Below are 23,566 nucleotides of genomic sequence, written 5' to 3' on the forward strand. Positions count from 1 at the left end.
TTACTCTTGTGAAGTATGATCCTGTAATGACCAGCAGCACTCAGGGCCTCAGATTTAACCTACAGCACAACCAGGAAGGAAATGCTCAAAGCACCACACTAGGACATTTGTTCCCATGCTGTTTATTGAGTCACCAGCACCACTTCCTGGTACAACTGGATTTTCCTTGTGGCCTCCCATGTAAACACACCAGTACTGCTCAGCATGCCTCTCCCCAACTAGCTTGTAAGAATGAAAGAAAAGCCCAGCTTGCAGTGAAATAGCAAAACCCATCAATTACTGACTGACCAAGAGAGAGGAAGAATGGCTAGTGGTTTGGGGACTGGCCTGGGAGCTGGGCGATCAGGCTCTACTTCCACCATCCTTACAGGGAGCCACTTGTGTCCCTCAGGGCACGCTTCACCTTGCTTGGCATTAGGTGTCTAGTCCAGGGCTCTAACTCGTGACAACCAAGCGAGGCACCTCTGCGGTTGATTTATCCTAACTATTTTAGGCTAGGGATAGATTGCCTCCTGGAGGTGTGTTCCTCCTTCAGCAGTGGACAGAGCCCAGACAGCTAACTTAGTTATCTAACTTCTGAAGTGCTATAGTCAAAGGATATCAATCTCATACTAAGTCAGATTTCCCCATCCATAACTTGAAGACAATAACCTCCTTACCTATCATGGCTGCCACAAGGACAAACACACTAAAACCTGCAAAGTGTCAGATGTTATTGTAAGTGAGGTTAGAAGTAACCTCAGTTTGACAGCTAGACGTTAAGTAGTAAGAAGTATGGGTGACTGAATACAGCAACAGTGAATTTTTGTCTTTGCTGATAAGTTCCCTTCTAAAATATTGCTTTCATTAAATTTTTAACAGTTAAAATAACAAAAACAATCCTTCTATCCTAAAGTAATACTCCCAGTGTAACTGGTCATAATTGATTTCTCATGGAGATTTTCCTTTCAGACAGAGTATCTGGGTTCAAGTCTCAAAGAAAGCATTCTTACAAGCTTTGAAAGTAACTTCTCTGCAGTGGAGGGGGTCACGGTTTGACAGTAATAGCTCTGCAATTGTTTTATTTCTTTCTCTCTTCTCTGATCCAAGATTCCTACACTGGTTTTGAGAGAGAGGATGTAACATCTTCTTCAATAATTCTTTTTTACAGCTTTGGTATCAAACCCTCCACAAAGCAAAGAATTTACTGATTCTTGCCTGATTTTCTGGAATTTCAGGGCATCTAGTTGGAAGAGAGGTTTTCAGTTCTCACAAACTGATCTTTTTTTCAGTCAGTTTGAGGGTTTTACTTCATCAACAATTTCTGTTTTGTGCACTTCGTGTTTCACTTTGCAGAGTTGTAACTTTTCATTTTGCTGGTGACAAGCCAGGCATCCCTAAAGCTTCGGACTTCCCCCTTGCAGTGCAGGCTTTAAAGAAAGATGATACCAACATATGCTGCAATCTAAGGCCTGCGGTGTGGACAATTCCCCAGTGCCCTATTGACACATGACATTGTGCACAGTGTTGGCAAAATATTTGAGAAATCATACGCGGAGGAAGGACAAGTGTTGCAGCAACAATATGGTATGGTTTCTTTATTGCTGTTAGCTTTGGAGGGAGAGGGATACTATGAAACAGATTTGAGTACATACCAGTCAGTCGTCTTTCCAAACAGAGGACTACACAGGTGCTGATGAGCTTAAAAAGGGAGGTATAATGCCAGTTTAAGGGGATTATAAGAGTACCACTGCACAATGTAACCAGGCATTGCTATCATTTATTAATTCACTGATGTCCTGAAGAACACAGGGCTTCACTCTTTTGGGTAGCAAGTTAAGGAAGACACTTTGCTTAGGTGCCAAGAAATTTTTATTCCAAAATCAGAACAAGCCATATCTACATGAAGCATTTACAAGTACTTCCTGAATGTATTCAAAGGTGTTTTGATCTTCTATGCAAAATGAGTTGTGCTGACAGAACAGATGACCTGTTCATGTCATCCATAGTATCACTTTAGAAAATTATAGCAACTAATTAATATGGACTTTGAGAGTCTATAAAGTAAACCGAATCAGTCAAAGTCCTAATTATAAGCATTCTGGAATAAATAAGGGACCAAAAGTATATCCTAATTAAGTGGCTGGCATCAGAAGGTAAGGGAGATTAGTCCAATGCAAGAGCCCAGGGAACTGCTTCCTGGTACAATCTGGAAATCACTTCACCTTCCTTGGCACAGGCTGTGACTAATGTTTCCTCCATGGAAGGTGAAGTCTAAAAACTATGTGACTTGTGATTCTTTAACCCATCTCCAGGCGACCTGACTTGCCATTTGCTGCCCAAGTGTATTTTCAGTTATCATTGCATGGCTATTCTGACAGATATGCTAAGTTATGTGGGAAAAGGTCTACCTTCTAGAAAATGATGAGTGATACAACTGTAATACACTCTTGATTGACCCATCTTTTAAATTTCTGTCTCTGACTGACAAGATGCCTCTTTAATACACCCAAGTAGGAGAGAGAAAGGGAAAGACTATACCTGGATTCTCCATTACAGAGGAATTACAGGTTGGATTTTCAAAGGAGTTTGGGACAGCTTCAGAGTGCAATCCAGAGTGCTTGCTTTGACATCTAAAATAAAATCTATTTCACATTTAGGAACAGATTTCTCTTTTCAAGAAGATGATACTGGAGCCCAAGCTCTGGCCCTGGAGGCATCTTCCTAGGCAACCAGAAAGCTCCCAAGGAGCCTGTGCCTGCACTGGAGAATCTCCAGTTCAGGAAGCTAAGGGCTCATGTCTACAGATGTGCTCAAACACCGCCGAATTCCCCAAAAGAGCCAGTACAGCACAGACAACAAAAGCAACAGTTTTAAGTCCAGTACAAAACACAGCAGCTATCAGAGATGCAAGATGAGTGTGTGTATGACAAACTAATGGTTAGCAAACCTCTTCCAAGAATTGGGTTGAGGCTAAATTTTCTTCTCAGCTTGCAGGGAGTCAGATTCCTATTTTGCTAGGCTAGTGTCCAGGCTAAAGAGGAGTCAAAGGGAGGGCACCTTCTAATCTTCCCACTGAAGCTAAAAGGCAGGAATCATGTGTCCCAAGAAAGAATTATTGAAAAGAACCTGATTATATGCTATATTGGTTAGAGTTCTCAACTGGAAGGAGGGAGACATTAGTACCAATCTTTGCTCCATACATTATTTATGTGGGTTTTTTTTCAATCAAATGCTCTTCAGTATAAAATGCATTAAGTATCCTATTCATTCAGTAGCATTTTAAAGAATATTAAAAGGTGGTTCAATCTTATTTAGGTGCCTGTTCTCAGGAGAGGGCTTGTTATAGATAAAGGCGTTTAAAATTTAGCACTCAGTTTGGCACCTAAACTTCAGGAAGAGGCAAGAGTTCAAACATACATTTGTATTTAGATTTTCCTATGGGCTAACTCTAGGTGGCACCCTGTATCTACCACATAAGTTTTTTGAATAATTTTCCAGAAGCCCTAAATCTCTCCCTGACTATCTAGGGAATCTGCCTACTTATCTTCAGATCTTCCAGTCACCTTGCTGGTGCCGAGATCCTAGTTTTTAGGTGCTGTAACACCTAAGCTGGAACCACCTCAGCAGAACTCTGACTCTTGCCATGCTCTTGATTTAAGTCAAAAGTAAAAACTCCAAGGGTTTCAAGGAGGCAAAGCCTGATCAGTGGTGATCAAGAAATGTCAACCTCCATTAAGTAAAGTGATATAGGTTCCTAATAATTCTTTGACGACACTAATGAAATATACAACAAAAAAGTAATGACAGCACCACCACCACAACTCTGAGAAGGTAAAACACATTGAATGAACGTGAATTAGGTTCTTGCACAGTTGTGCTGCATCCCCACTATTTTCTCTCACACAGAATAATGTGGTATCACTAAAGAATCAAAATAAAGAGAATAAATAATATTTAGCAAATATTCAACAAGCAACAGCCTCAGTTTATTGTGCTGTATCTAGTTCAAGGAATTTTAGGGTCAGCTCAAGTTTCAGGAACCCTTCTAGAGACATAAATAATTGATCTCTGCTTAAAATGCCCTACACTGAACTTTCCTCTCAACTCATACAGAACTAGCCATGAACATCCTCTAAATATTTCAGATAGATCAGTTACCAGAGTGTAATGTCATCAGCTTATAGCCATTAACATAGTTTACAGGAAATTAAGTGTACAGTATAAGACTTAATTCTCAAGCATATAATTAGAATCTGACATCAAAGGCTGGAAAAAAAAAAAAAAATCACACTAATCACACTGTGGCTTTCTCCGCAGAGGCTATGCACATCTCTCCAAGAGGAAATAATAACCAGAAAGGTAAAAGAAGGCTTTGATTAAAAGTGCTATTCATGCTCAGGTATCATCTCATCTCATGATTTACTTATTCACCATTACCAAGATCACTTACAATATACCTAGAACTGGTCAGATAGCATAAAAGTTAAGGCAAACAATTCAAAAAATTATCTTTCTGTTCAGTCTATTTGTATCTTGTGGTAGGTACAGAGACAACACAAAGAACACGTGTATAATTGAAAACAAAACCCAAACAATTTCCACGAAATACAAGAAGCTAATGCAATCTTAAATAATTATAACTTCTGCAACCGATCAAAGCAGCCAATCAGATAAATGAAGGAAAAATATTCACTTTTTCTTAAGTATCCAGTTTTTGCAGGCCTAGGCCTAGTCTTTTCATACCTTTGGCAGTCCTGATGATAGACAGACCATCTGGGTAGATGATTATGAAGATCAATAAATTTAAAAAGAGCTGTTCTGGATAAATTCTTGCCTGCCAATCCACACCAGGCAAACCCCTGCCTAAGAGGTATTTCTGATTTTTATCACAACACTGTAACACACTGAGCAAGGCAGCTTCCCTCTTTTAGAAAGATCCCAGATTATTCATGGTTTTGCAGGTCAGAAGTGATACCTTACCACACAGAGAGTGGGCAGTGTAGACAGTGAGGCCTCTGGAGCAGAGGCCGCTTTTACTCTGGGTTTCCAGAAGGCTTACTGTCCATGGCATCGGTTTTTACATACTATGGAATACTGATATGCAAGTAATACTAGAGCAATAGCGTATCTTCAGTAAGATACCCTGCCAGCAAGTGGGAAATCACACACTACACTGATTTCAATCTCTAATCCTCTGCGAATTACTTTGTGTTGCACAGGACAGACCAGCACAGAACACTGAGATGTGCCATGTACTGTGGGTACAGGGACATTCAAAAGTCATTACAGCCATTTTGTAAACGTTATCTGTACCTGAACTGGCCACATGGGAGCTGCAGTAATCTCTATTAGAAACAAAAATTAGTGGGGTGTAATTAATGCAAATCTCTAGACAGATAAACACATCTAGAGAAGCCTTCCCTCTTGGGAAAGACACGTTCCCATCTAAGCTAGGCTAGTGCACAAACGAAGAACTGAAGAAAGAAACCCATCTGCCACAGGGAAAGACGTCACGGTCCCATAGGACCACGACATAACAACTCTAGAACAAAGAATGGATAATCCAGTCCTCTGGGGAGTACTCGGCATTATCTGAGGAGATTCATCTTGCCTAAAAGTTATTCATCCAAGTCCGAGTTATCCTAGGCTCTCTTTGTAGTCAACAGAGTCTTCCAGTCAACTGTCACCTCCAGAAGGTCTCCTGTGTCTTAAATGTTTGTCCTAGGACACAGTTGTAGTCGTCTGAACTGGAAGACTATCGAGGAGTTACTGATCCACATAACAGTTGGTCTGAGTAGTGTGCTGTACTGTGCTATATTGTGCTGTATATATCACTCAGCCACAGGATAAACTCAGCCCGCTAAATGTAAGGCAGAGCCCATAGGGAACTCCCACTTGGCACTGGCAACTACACCATCTGTGTGTCCTTGTCTTTATCTTAAAGTGAAGCAGCATGATCTCATGCAAACATCCTTTTGCTTGACAGTAGAAATTTTATCTTCTTCTAAGAAAACCCTGTAACAGCTCTGAAGACCATAATGACGAACCTCAGCATGGATAGGATCTGCACAGCACAACATGCCATGACTAGAGGTCCATCCGATGCTGCGTCACTCAGGGTTCCCAGGATCTGAAGGGACATAAGATTATCTGTGCTATCTCCTTTTACCTTCTCATGTTATCTCCAATAAAAGGTTTTGCAATCAATGCCTTACAGAGTCTGACTGCCTTTCTTACTGGGATCAATAACAAAAACTTGCACCAATGCATTGCAACAGCAACTCGCCCTCTGGAGGTAGCTGGTTCCCTGATTATAAAACTCACATAAAGATGTCTAACCTTTAGCTGCCTAAATTAATGTAGACAAATCCTACCTTTGGTGTATGAGTTGATTATTTATTGTGAGAGTTGAAGATTTTTATACAAAAATAACTAATATTCTTCTCTGTGGAAAACAGGTAGTTACAAGTGACTACTACTGCACTGTCCCCAAGAAAAAGCAGAACAGAATCACCTGTGCTGAATTAAACTTGCACCTACTTTGGAAACCACAATGAACTGGAGGTGAAATCCTCAGCCTGCAGGCAGACAGTCATGGGACCAGACCCTTAGAAAGGTGTCCGAGTGAGCAGTCCACAGAGAGGCTGGGAGAGAGTTGACGTTTCAGTTAACCTTGGAACTGGGACCCAGTTCTGAAGCCCAGGACACAGGGGTAGGCAAAAGGCAGGGTCTACAGTGCACAGGGAGCAGTACCGCCTTCTGCTCAAGAGGGAGGTCTTGGCCATGTCTACTATGTGGGTATTTAAAAGCACAGGACACTGTAATGAGAGCTTCTGATTGCAAACAGTAATAAGGAGGAGGGGGAAATGCCTTCTTCACAGGGAAGATGGTAAAGTTGTTAGAGCTTTCAGCTGTCTCCCACCTCCAACTGCCAACACCCCTTCAGTCTTTTCATATCAAGCTTTTTATATCAGGCAGGTTGTGTAGTTTATGTTTCTCAGTGTTTCCCGGTGTTATATTGTCAAGTCGCTTCTCATAATTTGATATGACTAAAGCATTTTCTATTTTGTTCTTCTGTCAAAGATCTTTTGTTGAACAGTTGCAATGTCCAGAGTTAAGCTGGAGGTAACACCCCAAGCTGGGCACAGTAATGACACTTCTGTGCAGGCCATGTAAATGCAAGAACCAGGTTATTTCCTGACATGCAAGTTTGTCCCTACCACAGACAAGTCACAAAGTGAGCTTAGTTAAGCTGTAGATTAATTTTTGCCCCTTGGCACTGCTATCATTACTAAATTTTAAAGGCAAGTGAGGTCTTTGTCTCAGCAAAATGAACCTAGCACAGTTTAAATACATTCTCACTTGCTTTGCCAGACAGATCCCATAAATATTAGCCAGGCACTCTGTTCTTGCAATCTATTTACTTTCTTCATATGAATTTATAAAATGTTTGTCAAGCTTAACCTGACAATGTACTTTAAAATGTTTTTCCTATTTCTTTTCTAGATCTATGTAAAGTTTTCCCAGCTTTTAAATGAAGTTCCATAGAATGTCTGGCCTCTACATGGATGGCTGGTAAGGTAGTAAGGTGTAACTATTGGTGCTGAACGTGGACTTTTGATATGCAAAATCCTATCAAAAGAAGCAGCTGGAGGGCAGAAGCATTGCAAGCTCATGTGCTAGCAAGAACACAGTGTCCAACATACATCATGAAACACAGAGCAGCTGATTGCCAGAGATCCTGGTGGAAATATTCCCGTGACTGGGCTTCAGGGCAGACACGAATTTAGCTTCTCTGTAACACCAAGGAAAATATTTCAAAAGAACGTTAATTGGAAGCTATGCATATTAGTGACACTAACCTTGTGTAGGGGCCAAAAACAGATTTATGTGCTCCTTACTACTGAAGCAAGACTCAAAATAGGAGGGATGCTACCTTGATTACAAGAATGGATTTCACCTTTGAGTCGCTGACAGTACTTTACGTTACACCTCTGCCTATCTGTCACTTGGTAAGGATATCATGAGTTACTGCACAGATCTTAATCATGTAAATGTTGAGATTCAAGTTCTTTTATGAATCACAAATAAAAGGAAGTTAGCTTGCACTCAGAGTTAAGCGATCATATTGTGTTTTTAATGAGATATCTCCATGAGTCTGGAGAAAGAAGTCTCTCCATTTGTCTATACAAAAGGCAGTAATAATAGAACCTGCTTCAGCTGGAGAGATCCACCAATAGATATGAGATGATAATTATATCTCTGTACCAAATCAAGCCTGGACTTCCCTGCTGATTCAAATTTGTCAACAAAGGTTCTTCATTTGTACCAAGTATGGTGCTGGCTTTGTGACACAGACAACTGTCCACTAAGACTGGTATGATACACCAGCCAAGAGTAACATCATTATTTAGTACTGACCCAAGAAAGAGCTGAATCAGAATTCTGATGGCTCAGTAAATAAAAGCCCCAGCTGCAAGCATCACTGATACTTGCAAAATAAAATAGCAAGTCCAGTAACCAATTCCCAAGCCTCTGTCTTCTTGGCAGATACAATCTAAAGTATAGTTATCCCAGCTGGCGTCCTTCAGAACATTTGTTCTCATCATATGGTGCAACCTGGTAAGCTGTTTCAGCTCATGATAGCTTTTAAGGATCTGAAGCAGGGACAATCCAGGTGAGGACTGAACAGAACACATTCAGCATAGCTACCATCTATGCTACTAAATCCATTGCTTGCATGAGCCTCAAATAAAACACAAAATAACAACATACTTTTCCTCATCTGCTTGAGCTCCTTTTTTTTTTTTTTTTTTCCAAATTCAAAATTTCCAATTAGCGAGAAAATAGAGACTAAGCCCTGACTGAGAGATAGACCTGAGAGTGTCCTCAAGTTCCCAAGTTCAGACATTCACACTGGCTGTCTTCTGTCTCCATACGGAGATCAAAGTTGAGCATGTATCAACACCTCTCAATTCCTCAACTACATTCTAGTTTTCTTGGACCTCCCAGAGCCACAGCTTTCTCCAGTCAGGCTCTCTGTCTGAATGGACTGAGGGACCAAAACCCCAGAGCATGCTGAAGTCTTCTACAAACATCAGTTTAGCTGCAACCTTTAAGACAAATACATTTTAAATCTAAACCCCTATGCAGCATGCTGACTAAGGCCTCCAGTCTGGGACTTCTGCAACTCTCTGCCTAGATAACAGGAAAGACTTGCAAGCTGTGCTTTAATTAGCAGACTCTGTCTGGGCAGTAAGGAAGGCACCTTGGATGGCTTGAGAGGGAGTAACAGTTAATCCATAAAGCCATTTTCCACCTCTGGCTATTAGCCTGGGTGAACCTCATTCACAATGTACTCCAAAGCGGTACTGTCATTACTGACAATCCTGTGTTCAGTCACCACATACAACAAATTAAAATCATGCAAACTTTATGGCTGTGAGCGAGTCTTCAGTGGAAGCAGGGAGGTCTCCCAGTGATCCTGGCAGGCAAAGCCCCAGCTAACCTCTATGGCAGCAAGACAAGAACTTGTCTGCTCTAGGTAAAATAAGATGGAACTCCCTTTAATTGGCATGGAGAAATGCAAGCATTTCTACATGAGTCCTGTAAAATGAAATGAGAAAGGCTATGCCCTGGCTGAGGGGATAGCTTAACAGTCCTCACAGATGCAGTGCCACCTTTTTTAATAAACAGCAGAAAACCCAGTTAACCTGACTTCATTTCATTCATATTAAACAAGAAGAAAAAAAAACAAAAAACAAAGTAGCAGCCAATTCCTTACAGCAAAGCCATCTCAAAATAGTGTGAGTATGTGAATATTTGTGACTAAGTACGTTGTTAGATTTCATGTTAAGGCTATCTACCGCAGGCCTTTTGTTCATCTGTCAGATAAATGGTGAACTTTGAAAATAAATATATATAAAAGGAGTGCCATGAACTTGATGACAGTATCACAGATAGACACAATGTGCAAATGAGTAGATACCTGTAAGGCATCACTTGAACTAATGGTGAAGTACTAAAGGAACAAGTCAATCCCACTATCAGCAAAATACACTATGTGTACTATCAGCAAAATGCTGATGGGCAACAAACATTGCAAGTGTGGTGTTGGCATGTGCAGTCAGACTACAGTTTTACCCACACTGACCCCCACTAAAAAGATCACAGCCAAAGACACAGCACTATGAGCTGACAAGAAAAATCATGATGTGTACTTTTAAACACAGCATAGAGGTATCTCAGCTCTAAGTGAGCTGAGGCAACAGAAGTCGCAAAGGCATATTAGCACAGCACTTCACTTGGGCTACTTTACTTCTGTGGTCAACAGACCACACACTAATGAGAAAGTCTAATACAGAAGAACTATATACACATACCATATATGCACATACTTTCATATAAATAACACAGGGTATCTGAAAGTGAACACAGCCATTTTACAAGATGAAATTGTTTAGGTAACCAAGAATTGTCTGGAAAACAACCAGCTTATAATTATAGCAGCCTTGCTAACTACCTCCATGCTTAAGATAATTTGGAATCACACTATAATCTTCAGGCTTTATGTGCTTATAATAATAAGATAATAAATATCACTTATTTTATTACTTTATTACTTATATGACTTGGAACTGAAATATTCCTCGCCTCACTAAGCACACGCTCGCTTAGCATGATGAATATGCTTGGACTACTTGCAGCAAATCACATCAGACATTTGGATTACTCAGTAGTGCTGAGGAGAGAAAATACATCTAAGTAGCTGGTGCAATTTTGTTTAGTAGCCAAGGATATTTTTAGAATGCAGAAGGAAAAAGACCAGACAGGAAAAGACTGCAAAAAAACCCAAGATAAAACATCAGAAATAGAACAGATGTATGCAAAAACATAGAGCTTAAGAGGGCCAGAGAAACATTTAAACTTTTGTTTCAGGCTCTCCTAGCATTAATAAGACAACAGTAAGACACAGTCATCTAAATCTTAAATGATGAAGAACAGACAATATTTGACACCAGTGCATCTCTGGTTACCTCCATTTTAGTGTCTGACAAGCCTGACAATGAAAGAAAGAAATGTTAGAACGCTACTTGAATGAGCAACAGCAAGACAGAGAGAATAAAGAATTGGACTGCCATAGTGACTGCTAAGAAAGTGGGTCTTTTACCTGAACACCATGTAGTTTAAAGAGAAACTATGCAAACTACCAAAGAAACACATCACTCTTGCAAAGATGCCCAATTTACATTCAGAAAAAAGCTGGAGAGAAAAGCCATTAACAACTGACAAGAAAAAGACCTACAGTTAGTTAAGAACTACTCTGTGCTCCTATGTAGCCTGTGATTCAATCCTCAAAAAAGAGAGGAATTGCTGATGGATGTTTTAGAGATGTGTTCCGCTAGGATGACAGGAGAGTCATGACAGAAGTTTACATAACTAACAGGGACTGCACGAAACATTCCTCAATGCAAGTAAGACATAGAGAGCAGAATATGATGAATAATTTATATCAATAACCTGATGGTGAATACACTGAACTGATGCTTTACGGAGCAGAGGCATTAAAGAATATTCCTGTACTGTCGTCAAGGTAACCTGCAAGTATGTCGGTGTGAGCTTCTGCTGGCATCTATATCAAACAAGGGAGAACTAAGTAAATGAAAGCCAACGTGAGCCTCTGTTTCCTTACAGCTGAAAAGGCTGAGGCTTTTAGTTTGGAGAGCAAAAAAGAATGACAGTAAATGTCAGGAGGAATTGTATGCTAGAGCTCACTAACTCCATGGAGACAGAGCGACCTCCCATGTTTAAAGACAAAAGAGAGTAGGGACAGGGCACAGTCTGGAGAAATCAGGCCACCTTCAGACACACTGCTGATACACTATGAAAGGACTGACTGTTCCTTTAATTCTTTAAGTGCTACTAAGAATACATCTTGTGTTCATCTTGCATGTATATCTAGCATTGGTACTCACACTACCCACTATGTAATTTTTGTTAATGTTTTTATTATTTAAAACAATGCTTCTGAATTTTGACTTGAATCATGATTCCTTATCTCCTACAGCACACACATCTTTTCATCTTTTCATTCATGCAACCCTCCTGACTGGTAAATTAAAAGAGGAATGTAGAGGTGGTTAACACAAATACATTCTACTTTGCAAAGGAAGGGAAGAAGAAGGAAAAAGAACATGCACTCTGCAAATTACTGAGGCTCCAATAGTGGCAACTTGTTAAACTGTGACAAATCATTCTCATGCAACTAGTCCCTAGCACTGATCCATCCTTGAAAAGAAGCTGCCATTAGGACCAATATGATGCCAAGCTGCTTAGAGAGAAGCCAGAAAGCCTTCCTCCCTTCTGCCCACCCTCCTCTTTACAGGCCACTCAGGGATAGCGGCAGAGCCACACTCACAGAAATCATGGGAATCCTTGGGCTTCTCTCTCTGTTCCCATGAAGGGCAGTTTGTCCCATCTGCATCCATCAGAGTTTAGACTGACTAAGGATAAATTCTGCAGGGCTTGGCCCTATATATAGGGGAGATGGAAATCTCACAATTACTTCAGAGAGGTAAAAAACTATAAAAGCAGTATAACGATGCTAAGCAATCTAAAAAGACAAAAAGATAGGGATTCTTAAGGTCCTGTTTTAAAGACTACATACTGCTAAGCAGGGCTAATTACAAGTAAGTATGAGTTTTTTGTTATTTAGTAACCGCTGTGATCACCACTGACCAGGTGCAGACGAGGTTCTTACACATGGCCCTAGGCAAAGAGGACTGACACTGAATTACATTCAGCGCTAGGCATGCAGGAGTAAGCCCTTACCAGACTTGGGGTAACTGTCCACCTATTGAGAGCTGTCCCCTTGTGTCCTTAGAACAGAAACATAATGAATAAGCTTAAACACAATGTGGTGATCCTAATTCACCGCCCTGAGAGACGTTCACCAATCTGAGAGCCCTCTGCTCTGCCGCAGTTGTCACTTCCCCCACGATATGAGACAGTGACCTAGGCGGAATCCACGTGATACTGTCCTACCAGTCTGGGGACTTACAGACCCCTCTAAATCTTCTCAGTTTGGTGCCTAAATTTGCCCTAAAGTTATGCTGAAATATATACATGGCGAAAGGTAGGCAGGGAATTATCTTTTTGCAGTCTGCAGTTTTAGAATTATTTCTAAATAAAAAAACAGAAGGTAATCCTAACCAAGAAGCAATTTGTAACAGATTAATAAGCAAAATGGTTACTCCAGGGGGATCTTCCAACACAAGCAGCAGTTTGCTTTCATTTCAGTACTTCAGAACAATTTACAAACTACTACAGAAATTCTGAATGAACTTTATAGTCAGGAAGAGGGAGACAAAAAAACCCCAAATGAATATTCAATTGATTTAGGCTGTAAATAAATGAGCTATTAAAGCACTTAGAAGCAGAATAAAGGCAGCAAAAAATGCCAGGACCACATAAGCAATTCACCCAAGAGCCCTAAAAATCCAGCAGATCTCTTGCAAATATGGTCCCAGAAATACATAAACTTGAGGTTAAAACTGAATGTCTTTCAAGCTTAATGTCTCTGCTCTGTGCAGGGGCCTCCAGAAGCTGTTTCATGGACCTCTACATCCCTTTGAAGGATGCTACTTCTTCCTTCTCACTGACCTTGACCACAATCTAGGGTCATGATTCCCATGTCTCACCAAACTCCATGTCTGGAAGCAGGGCTGGAGCAGACCCTGCCCTTCTTCACTTGGACACTTTACAGACCAGAATCTTCAGACAGCAAGTACATAGGGCAAAAAAGCAACTCAGACTCCTCAAAGAGATCCTAACAAACAAATCTGATTGCTGTCCTATACCAACCCCTTTGCTGCAGTTATATTCACCCACAAATCCCTACAAGATTAAGTCTCACAGTCCCTTTTTCTAATACAAGACACTCACAAGCTTGACAGGCCACACTTCTGAGCTTACAGAACAGATTCTTGGACAGCCAAACTTTTCTCAAAAGTAGACTTCAAAATTTTCAGCCACAATAAAAAAAGGCATAGCACTCTTGTCAGCAGAGCCCTCCTATCCCTCACTGTTGCCTCCTTTGCCCGGACACTGCTCTGCTGCCTGAGAAGAGAATGCCTTTGTACTGCTGACAAAATCGTCTAGGGACACAGAGTTCGTGCAGAGGCACAGAGCCACGCCACAGCAACGTGACTCACATGTGCTCTGACCCCTGGGACAACATGGCAGCAGCTTGACTTCCAAGCTGCACCCTTTCTCCCAGGCGATGCTATCCCAGATGTACCACATATGAGTGACACCTTCAGGGTCCGCTGCCTGATCTGGGCCCATCTCTACACTGCTTCAGTCGCAGAGGACTCTGAAGATGCCGGCTGAATCTCAGTTTCTTACTGAAAGTTTTGAAATGTACCAAAGAAGACAAGAGGCATGCTGCAGTGAACTGCCCCAGCATTGCAGAGTTAGGGGAAACAGCTAAAAAAGAACCTTTTTTATGAAAACCAAAATCTTGCAGATGTGATTCAATCCCCTCAGCTAGCACCTTGGCAAATCTGCCTGAATAGAAGGTAAGTCAGTTTATTTGCACAGATTAAAGGGGACATAAATGAGAAGGGTTGTAGGCAAGTCAGTCTTAGACATTGGTCTGAGAAGGAGTTGTGATTGTATGGAGGACAAAAGAGGCTAAAACTCAAGGTTTTCTGCAACAAAAAATTTCAGAAATGCTTTTGTTCTGCCTGAGAATAAAACTGATTTTAGGAATGTCCTGCCCAATGAGTATTCTGAAATACTATTTTGAGAAACACTAAATAAAGCACTTTGCTCCAACTTCCTGAAGCAGTGAAACCCTAGAGCTACTCAGGTCTGGTGTCCAGGCTCTTGCCACATAAAAGTCACATCAGTGCACACTGCCCTTGTCACCTAGTCTTTACCTTTGATTTAACTACAGAGTAGAAACTGATTTAGTCACTTAAACCAAAATGTTCACAACTGATCACTGGCCATAATCTTTTTTTGTGTGTGAAACATGACACAGACAGGAGCAGACTTCCTGAAATGCTTCCAGAGCATTCACAAATATGGCTGGAGTTGACCAGGTCTGAACATAAAATGTTCCATGAAAACGTTAAATATTCTCAAAAACAAAAGCCCTGTGTATCTCAAACTGATCACTCAACTTTAACAGAGACTTCAGAATACATGGGATTTAACTTCTGTTTGCACTGATGAGCCAGGAATAAAATTAGGACAATAGCTCTTTCCATGATCTCATACAGGTGCTGCAAAGATACAGTATTTGAGATTTGTGGATAGGAAAATCGATGTGAAAAATAACCATTTTATATGAAGTGCATAGTTTGATGAATTGAAGACTTTTATGCAGGTACAAACAGGGGAGAAAAGCTAGGAATTCAACTGCAAAACACATAACAACCTCTTATATGTCCAGAATAGTCTGTTCTTGCAAAAGTGCTCATAAGTGTCTGTATTTCATGAAGACACTGGCAAAGAAATTTGTTGCTTTGAAATCAGCAAGAGGTGTTAAAAGCAAAGCCATAAAATAAGGGTACTGAAGAAGAAAACTCACATACATATTTCACCTTTCACCTCCATGTGTCCGTTTCACAACCAAGCTATGCAAGTGGTAGCTGAACACTGATACAATCTATTTGATGACCTAGATGAAATGCACTGATGATCTCCATTTACTTCCTGGTGAACTTCCATGCACATCACAAAACCACACCTGCAACTGGGACACCTGTTTACTGTTTCAGACAGGAGAGACAAAATCTTGGTGGTATGGAGAGCAAAAAGTTAAAATAGACTAGAAAAGACTTTTTAGAAAGAAATGATTCCTCCCAAAGGGCTATCTTGTCTCATTCTTTAGCTTCTTCTAGCACAGGGAAATTTAAGTTTTAAGTTTTACTGGAGAATTAAATTAGGTTCAGGTGCAGAGAAAAACAGCAGAGGCTGCTTTTCTTCATATCTTTTCTTCCCATACCTAAAATATATCCTAATGCGGTTTTCTGTATTGTTCCTAGTCTGCTCAAGGTAAGGAAGATGGCTGGACAGGAAGAGTCCCTGTTACGAAACAGGTAATATGGTCAGAGTTATGGATGTTGCTGTTGTTTAACAAAATTATTTATTTTCTTACTGAAACTTGTTTGGGTCTTGGCAGTTCTCTCCTGTTCCCTCACATTGGAGGATGATCATCCTTAGCTATTAGTAATAAAACCACCGATTCTTGAATTAACTTCTTAAAATCTCACACTGAGTAAAATTAAGCATTCTTTTCCAAAGCAGTGAGCCATGTAGTTCAGTACTCTGTTTCTACATGCTATAGAGAAGATATAAGAAACTCTAAAATGATCCCAAAATGAACAATTCTACTGTAAACTGCCCATAAGGAGAGTTTATCCTCACCAGTTCAACACACAAATTATACCCTGAATTATATACCAAGTAAGCTGCACCTCACTAACCTCATTATCATTAGACCTCAAAGATCACTTGAAGCAATTAGCCCCAAGATAAACTGTGCATCAGCAGAAAGTACCATTCCGTCAGTTTTAATTCTCTTTCAGAGCCAATGACCATCTTGTTCTTCTGTTAGGAAGACTGTGTGTAGGTAAATATATACATGTAATTTACTTCTGTTGTCTAACTCACAGTTCAAATTTCTTTTCTAGGCAGTAGCATTCAAATAATGCAACATGTTCCAGGAAAGTCTAGCACATTCTAACTGATATATTCCAATTTCAAAATTTCCTCCATGTGGAGCTTTTATGAGATTGGCTAGCAGTAAATTATACAAAAATCTGAAAAAATTATATATAAATTTTCTATGCTACCTTCATCTGCAGCAAGAATAATCTATTTATCAGTTAATATTTTCCATTCAGCTTTATAGCTCATATTTTTTAAGCAAGACTACAAACTGTACCACAAATATTCCTTTTGCCCATGGGAAGAAATGAACTACAGAAAGTAATAAAAGATTCTCAGTGTTTGATTTTGCTTTTGCAAAAGAACGTTGTTAGATGTCTCTGAGGAGATATTCTAAAATCAACTGCATTAAATCATGTTTTGAGGTCCAACAGCAAGTCAGAATACAAAGGAAGCATTAAAACGCAATGTTTTCCTTAGTGAAATGAGCATATTATAAAAAAGGGCAATTTACAGTTAGTAATGGATTGGACTCAGATTTTGTACTGTAAAAGCTGACGTTTTAAAAACTATTTTGAACAATTCACAATTTGGGAACCAAAACATTCTCACTTGTCTTGATCTTTAGCTTTAAAGTGAAATCAGAATTAAGATCTATTAGGTCTCTTTCAAATCTGTTCCAGCTTCTCATCTGTCCCCATGATCACAATCACCCAGCACTCAGCAGAGTGTAGGCTCACAGCGGTATGTGAGCTCCCCTTTTTCAGTGACTGAAGATTTGCATCACCACCAGAAGGAAGCTTTTTTTTTTTTTTAAGCAATGTCCACACAAGAGGTGGCACTTACCACCTTCTAAATTGGCTCTAGATATTATTGATTTTGAAAATTGATATTGAAAACAAGAGAAGCAGGGACAAAATTCATGTTACCAGCAACAAATTTTCAACTCCAGCAAACACATACCTTTGCGGTATATAAAACATGTGCTGTGGAGGGGGTTTGTAGAGAACTCCTTCATATACAGGCCACAGACCACTTAAAATTCTGAAAAGAGAACTCTTTCCACAGCCATTGGGCCCAGTGATTAAAAGATGCATCCCCTCCTGGACCTACAATAATAATGAAAACAATAGAATGAAAGATGTTACTATGCAGTATACATGACACAAGGCAGTCTAAGATCCCTAAAGTGAGTTATGCAAGAACTTACATCAAATTATCAACCCACTCCATTAATAACTTGCACATCTTTTAAGCAGCTGTTCCAGAAACAGTGGTTTCAGATATGTGGGCTGAAATGATGAAAATAATTGAACCACAAAAAATTATATTCACTATTTCCAGAGTGACATCATATTATTTTCACAAATCATTAGACTGGAAACTTTTTTTTTTTTTTTTAAACTATTTAGGTGCTTTGTGCCTTGAAATTAAAACCTGAGCTTAGTTTATTTCTAACATGTTGCAAAAACATTGAGCCCTACTTTCAGAGAGACTGAATACATCCATAGATCACATGTCACAATCTAAAATAATTTCAGTGCTTTCCAAAAATCCTTTTAATGCATTAACAGGTATTTCCTTCAGAGTCTTGCTTGCACTAGTTTCAATATGAGGGCATCATAATATGTTAAGGTCAATCAGTTATTAATTTTTATAATGTTTGAATATACCTATAAACTACACCGATTATATCATAATATCAATACACCATAGTCAGTATCAAATGTTCTAATGTGGTTCATGCCCAAAGGGGGGAACAGTGTACAGAGCAGTGCAAGAGCCATCAGTAACATTAATATAAGTTATGTAAGCAAGACCAAATGGTCTAAAAAACTTACTTCACAGTGTCTCTTCCTGTTTAATTAGCAGTGTTAATTTGGGTGTGATGATGCTTTTATTCATTTGAATATTAATCTGTGTATATATAAGAGTGTATATTTATTCATAATCACAATATTACAATCACATTGTCTGCTTGACTGTAAAGCTGTAATTTTACAAATTGGCATTCCTACACTGAAGCCATAGCAAGTGTTGTCATAGCTAAGACCCTGTCCTTCTGGTTGCTAATTCTTATGCACACATAGAGGTGATATGAGGAACAGTCTGTTTTAGCTAAATTAAAGGACCTGCTGTAATTATTCATGTTAGTGTTCTGATAATTTCATCTATTTCTAGAAATAACATCTGCAGCAGAACACAAGATCAGGACATATATGGGAGTAATTCAGTAAAGGTCATTCATTAAAATTGCAAGCAGGTAACAAGTGGTATTTGTAAGAGCTTTTTAAAAACAGTCCAAGCTTTCACCGAGTAAAGACTCCACAGTTGGGCTTGTCAACTATGCTGTTAACTATTAGTTACTACTGCTGTTTGTGGTGATTGAGTAAAACTACAGACTCAATTTTTTCACTACTGCTGTGAACTCAGATTTTTAAAGGAGCCTATGGGAATAAAGCATCCCAGTTCCACTGAAATTAAAACAGATAGATGCAGACTCCCATATACACCTTTGAAAATCGCAGGTGTGGTTCTTCATCTGGCAACAGCACCAGAAACCCTCTCTTCTCTTTCTCTGAGCAGGATAAACTACACATATCTGCCTCTATTGAGCTACTATGCCTACCTTTCTGGACTTCCCCTTTTATCGATATGCTCCTCCAAGTACTTAACATAAGGTACATGAATTCTGTCCTGTTTATGTTAATGTGATGGCAACAATCAGAAGATTCTTGCATATCATCTTACTTTGAAGTTCAGTCTGGAAACCACCACATCGCCATTCGGAGTAATAATAGGAACATTTTCACATACAATTCCATGATCAACATCAATAACTCTTCCTAGAAATAAAAGGAAAACATTTAAAGTTAGTGAAACTTTCCACTAAGCAATCATATCTGATAGTCTCTGTGCCCAGCTGAGAAGTATAAATTTGTGAGTTTTGAGCAACTCTTTCATGTGCTCCAGGTACCCCTAGTGGAAAATCCAGATGACAGATCTTACCTAGTCAGAAAGAAACTGTTTATCACCATAAATATAACGCACCATATAATACATCATAAATAAAGCACTACAAACACGTTTATTCACATCCTACATCTATTCACTGTATTTTGCTTTAAATACGTGGTCAATAGCCATCAGCAAAAATGTTCAAGGACAGCCTTAGACACAGGCAGACGAATTCCCTTCTCTTGAAGATTTCATTAGAAAATGAAAGCTCCTTTTACTACTAACTCTGACCCTGTAAGCCCAGTTCAGGTTCCTCCAGCAACGAGAGCAAAGAAGGAAATGTTCAATAGCTTACTTTCATTTCTTTCTGAAGCCACAGAAATCGTAGAGATCTCTTGTAAGTATTTGTGAAAACACATACATGTTTCACTCTAATATCTATACTTATTATTTGGATTTTGTGCAAGCTTAAATATACAAACACACTGATCAAACATTTGGATACTCTGCAACAAATTCACGAGACCTAGTAAATAAATTCTTCTGGGAATAATGAAAAAATGAAACCAATTTCAACTTCTCAGTTGCATGTTAACAGACTTGTCTAACAGAACCCAGTCAGCTGGGTTCCCAGACAAATATAAGAAATAGTCTTTACAGGCAAGATGTAAAGAAGAGATACTTCTCTTTGTAACAGAAGGCTGCATATTTTAAAACTTTAACTATCCAGAAAAAAAGAAAAATAGAACTAAAAAAGGGTGTATTTGTTACAAGGGGATCTGAGAGCATTTCCTTCAGTTAAGGCTGAAATCCTACATTTTCCACTCAGAGGCTCTTTGTTCAACTGCTTCCAACTTTGCCAAAGCTATAACAATCTGGGCAAAGAGTTCTGTGCCATGTATCAGCCCAAGTTGTCTTTTCTATTTCCCCTAAAAAAGGTTTATTTAAAACAGTCCTGAGATGTCCAACATGACATTATGGAAAAATAAACTGTTCTGCTATTTAAAATTTTTTAATGCAGCTTTCTCATAACACTAACAAGCTCTACTGCCTTCACACTGCTACACAAGGACTTGATATGTGACTAGCAGATCTACCTATTATCAGGGATGTGTCTTCAACAGCTTTATGAAAATTCAAACAGATTTGGCCAAGGCAGTTTTGCACAAAAGGGTCAAGCTGGTCACTCCAAAAGAGTGAAAACTTGTGACGGATTTGGCCTTCATCTGACGAGTCTCCATTCCTCTTCCACAGAAAATTATCCTTCACTATCTCAAGTAGATTCATTCATGTTTTTGAAGCACTTAGATGCAGCGGAGAAAGTTCTAGCTAAAATAAATCTATGATCAAAAAGTAGTAAAATATGTAAGCATTAAGTAAACCTAACTCTCATTTCCTAACTTTGGAGTGCTTGATTGCAAACTTAGCATGCTTTTAAAGCATTTTTATATGTAATCAGAAACACAGTTGGACAGTATTTCTGCAAGATGTATAAAGTTATATTTCAACTTAAAAATTCTGAATTATTAGATACTCAAAATACATATTGCAGTATCATTATCTGTTTAAAAAGTTGTGATACTTTTCATGTTTTCTCAATATACTTACTGACAACAGTAAATGCAGGGTGCAACACAGATTTCCTTAGCGACATAAATTTATATTGGATGGTTTAAAAGGAAATAAGTACTATGTGGTAAAATAAACCCTTTCACAGAATCACAGAATCACAGAATCGCTGAGGTTGGAAGGGACCTCTGGAGATCATCTAGTCCAACCCCCCTGCTCAAGCAGGGTCACCTAGAGCACGTTGCACAGGATTGCATCCAGGCGCGTTTTGAATATCTCCAGAGAAGGAGACTCCACAACCTCTCTGGGCAACCTGTTCCAGTGCTCTGTCACCCTCACAGTGAAGAAGTTTTTCCTCATGTTCAGACGGAACTGTCTGTGTTTCAGTTTGTGCCCATTGCCTCGCGTCCTGTCGCTCGGCACCACTGAGCAGAGTCTGGTCCCATCCTCTTGACACCCTCCCTTCAGATACTTGTACACGTTGATAAGATCCCCTCTCAGCCTTCTCTTCTCCAGGCTAAACAGGCCCAGCTCTCTCAGCCTTTCCTCATAAGAGAGATGCTCCAGTCCCCTAACCATCTTTGTAGCCCTTCGCTGGACTTGCTCCAGTAGTGCCACATCCCTCTTGTACTGGGGAGCCCAGCACTGGATGCAGTACTCCAGATGTGGCCTCACCAGGGCTGAGTAGAGGGGGAGAATCACCTCCCTCGACCTGCTGGCAACACTCTTCCTGATGCAGCCCAGGATACCATTGGCCTTCTTGGCCACAAGGGCACATTGCTGCCTCATGCTTAACTTGGTGTCCACCAGCACTCCCAGGTCCTTCTCAGCAGAGCTGCTTTCCAGCAGGTCAACCCCCAACCTGTACTGGTGCATGGGGTTATTCCTCCCCAGGTGCAGGACCCTGCACTTGCCTTTGTTGAACTTCATGAGGTTCCTCTCTGCCCACCTCTCCAGCCTGTCCAGGTCTCTCTGAATGGCAGCACAGCCCTCTGGTGGATCAGCCACTCCTCCCAGTTTTGTATCATCAGCAAACTTGCTGAGGGTGCACTCTGTGCCTTCATCCAGGTCATTGATGAAGAAGTTGAACAAGACTGGACCCAGTACTGACCCCTGGGGGACACCGCTAGCTACAGGCCTCCAACTAGACTCTGTGCCACTGATCACAACTCTCTGAGCTCTGCCATTCAGACAGTTCTCAATCCACCTCACTGTCCACTCATCTAACCCACACTTCCTGAGCTTGTCTATGAGGATGCTATGGGAGACAGCGTCAAAAGCCTTGCTGAAGTCTAGGTAGACAACATCCACTGCTCTCCCCTCATCTACCCAGCCAGTCATTCCATCAGAGAAGGCTATCAGATTGGTTAGGCATGATTTCCCCTTGGTGAAGCCATGCTGACTACTCCTGATCACCTTCTTTTCCTCCACATGCGTGGAGATGGCTTCCAGGATGAGCTGCTCCATCACCTTTCCAGGGATGCAGGTGAGGCTGACTGGCCTGTAGTTCCCTGGGTCCTCCTTCTTGCCCTTTTTGAAGACTGGGGTGACATTGGCTTTCTTCCAGTCCTCGGGCACCTCTCCTGTCCTCCATGACCTTTCAAAGATGATGGAGAGTGGCTTAGCAATAATGTCCGCCAGCTCCCTCAGCACTCATGGGTGCATCCCATCAGGGCCCATGGATTTGTGGGTGTCAAGTTTGCTTAAATGATCTCTAATCCACTCCTCCTCCACCAAGGGAAAGTCTTCCTCTCTCCAGACTTTCTCTCTTGCCTCCAGGATCTGGGGTTCCTGAGGGCTGGCCTGAGCAGTAAAGACTGAAGCAAAGGCGGCATTCAGTAACTCTGCCTTCTCTGCATCCTTCGTCACCAGGGCACCCACCCCATTCTGCAGTGGGCCCACATTTTCCCTAGTCTTCCCCTTGCTGCTGATGTATTTGAAGAAGCCCTTCTTGCTGTCCTTGACATGCCTTGCCAGATTTAATTCCAAACGGGCCTTAGCCTTCCTCGTTGCATCCCTGCATACTCTGACAACATTCCTATATTCCTCCCAAGTGGCCTGTCCCCCTTTCCACTTTCTGTATACTTCTTTCTTCTACTTGAGTTTTGCCAGGAGCTCCTTGCTCATCCATGCAGGTCTCCTGCCTCCTTTGCTTGACTTCCTACTCATAGGGATGCACTGCTCTTGAGCCTGGAGGAAGCGATGTTTGAATATTAACCAGCTCTCTTGAACACTCCTTCCTTCTAGGGCCCTCACCCATGGGATTCCTCCAAGGAGGTCCCTGAAGAGGCCAAAGTTTGCTCTCCTGAAGTCCAGGGTTGCGATCCTACTTGGTGCCCTGCTGCCTCCTTGCAGGATCCTGAACTCCACCATCTCA

The 23,566-nt window shown here is 40.6% G+C and overlaps 1 protein-coding gene across 3 annotated transcripts in view; it reads right to left on the bottom strand.

Moving 5' to 3' along the window:
- ABCD2 (ATP binding cassette subfamily D member 2) overlaps positions 1–23,566 on the bottom strand; it is a 57,015-nt gene that overhangs the window by 19,487 nt on the left and 13,962 nt on the right. For all 3 annotated transcript variants that reach the window (XR_010886952.1, XM_067316077.1, XM_013946525.2), the window contains exons 5-6: positions 19,414–19,508; positions 17,626–17,771 (exon numbers count right to left, since the gene is read on the bottom strand). Coding sequence is in view for 2 of the 3 variants with exons in the window: in XM_067316077.1 (XP_067172178.1) it covers positions 17,626–17,771; positions 19,414–19,508 (241 nt within the window). In the remaining variant the exon portion in view is untranslated. The remainder of the gene's footprint in view (positions 1–17,625; positions 17,772–19,413; positions 19,509–23,566) is intronic.

This window comes from Apteryx mantelli, chromosome 1 (genome assembly GCF_036417845.1).
Source record: "Apteryx mantelli isolate bAptMan1 chromosome 1, bAptMan1.hap1, whole genome shotgun sequence".
Classification (NCBI taxonomy): Eukaryota; Metazoa; Chordata; class Aves; order Apterygiformes; family Apterygidae; genus Apteryx; species Apteryx mantelli.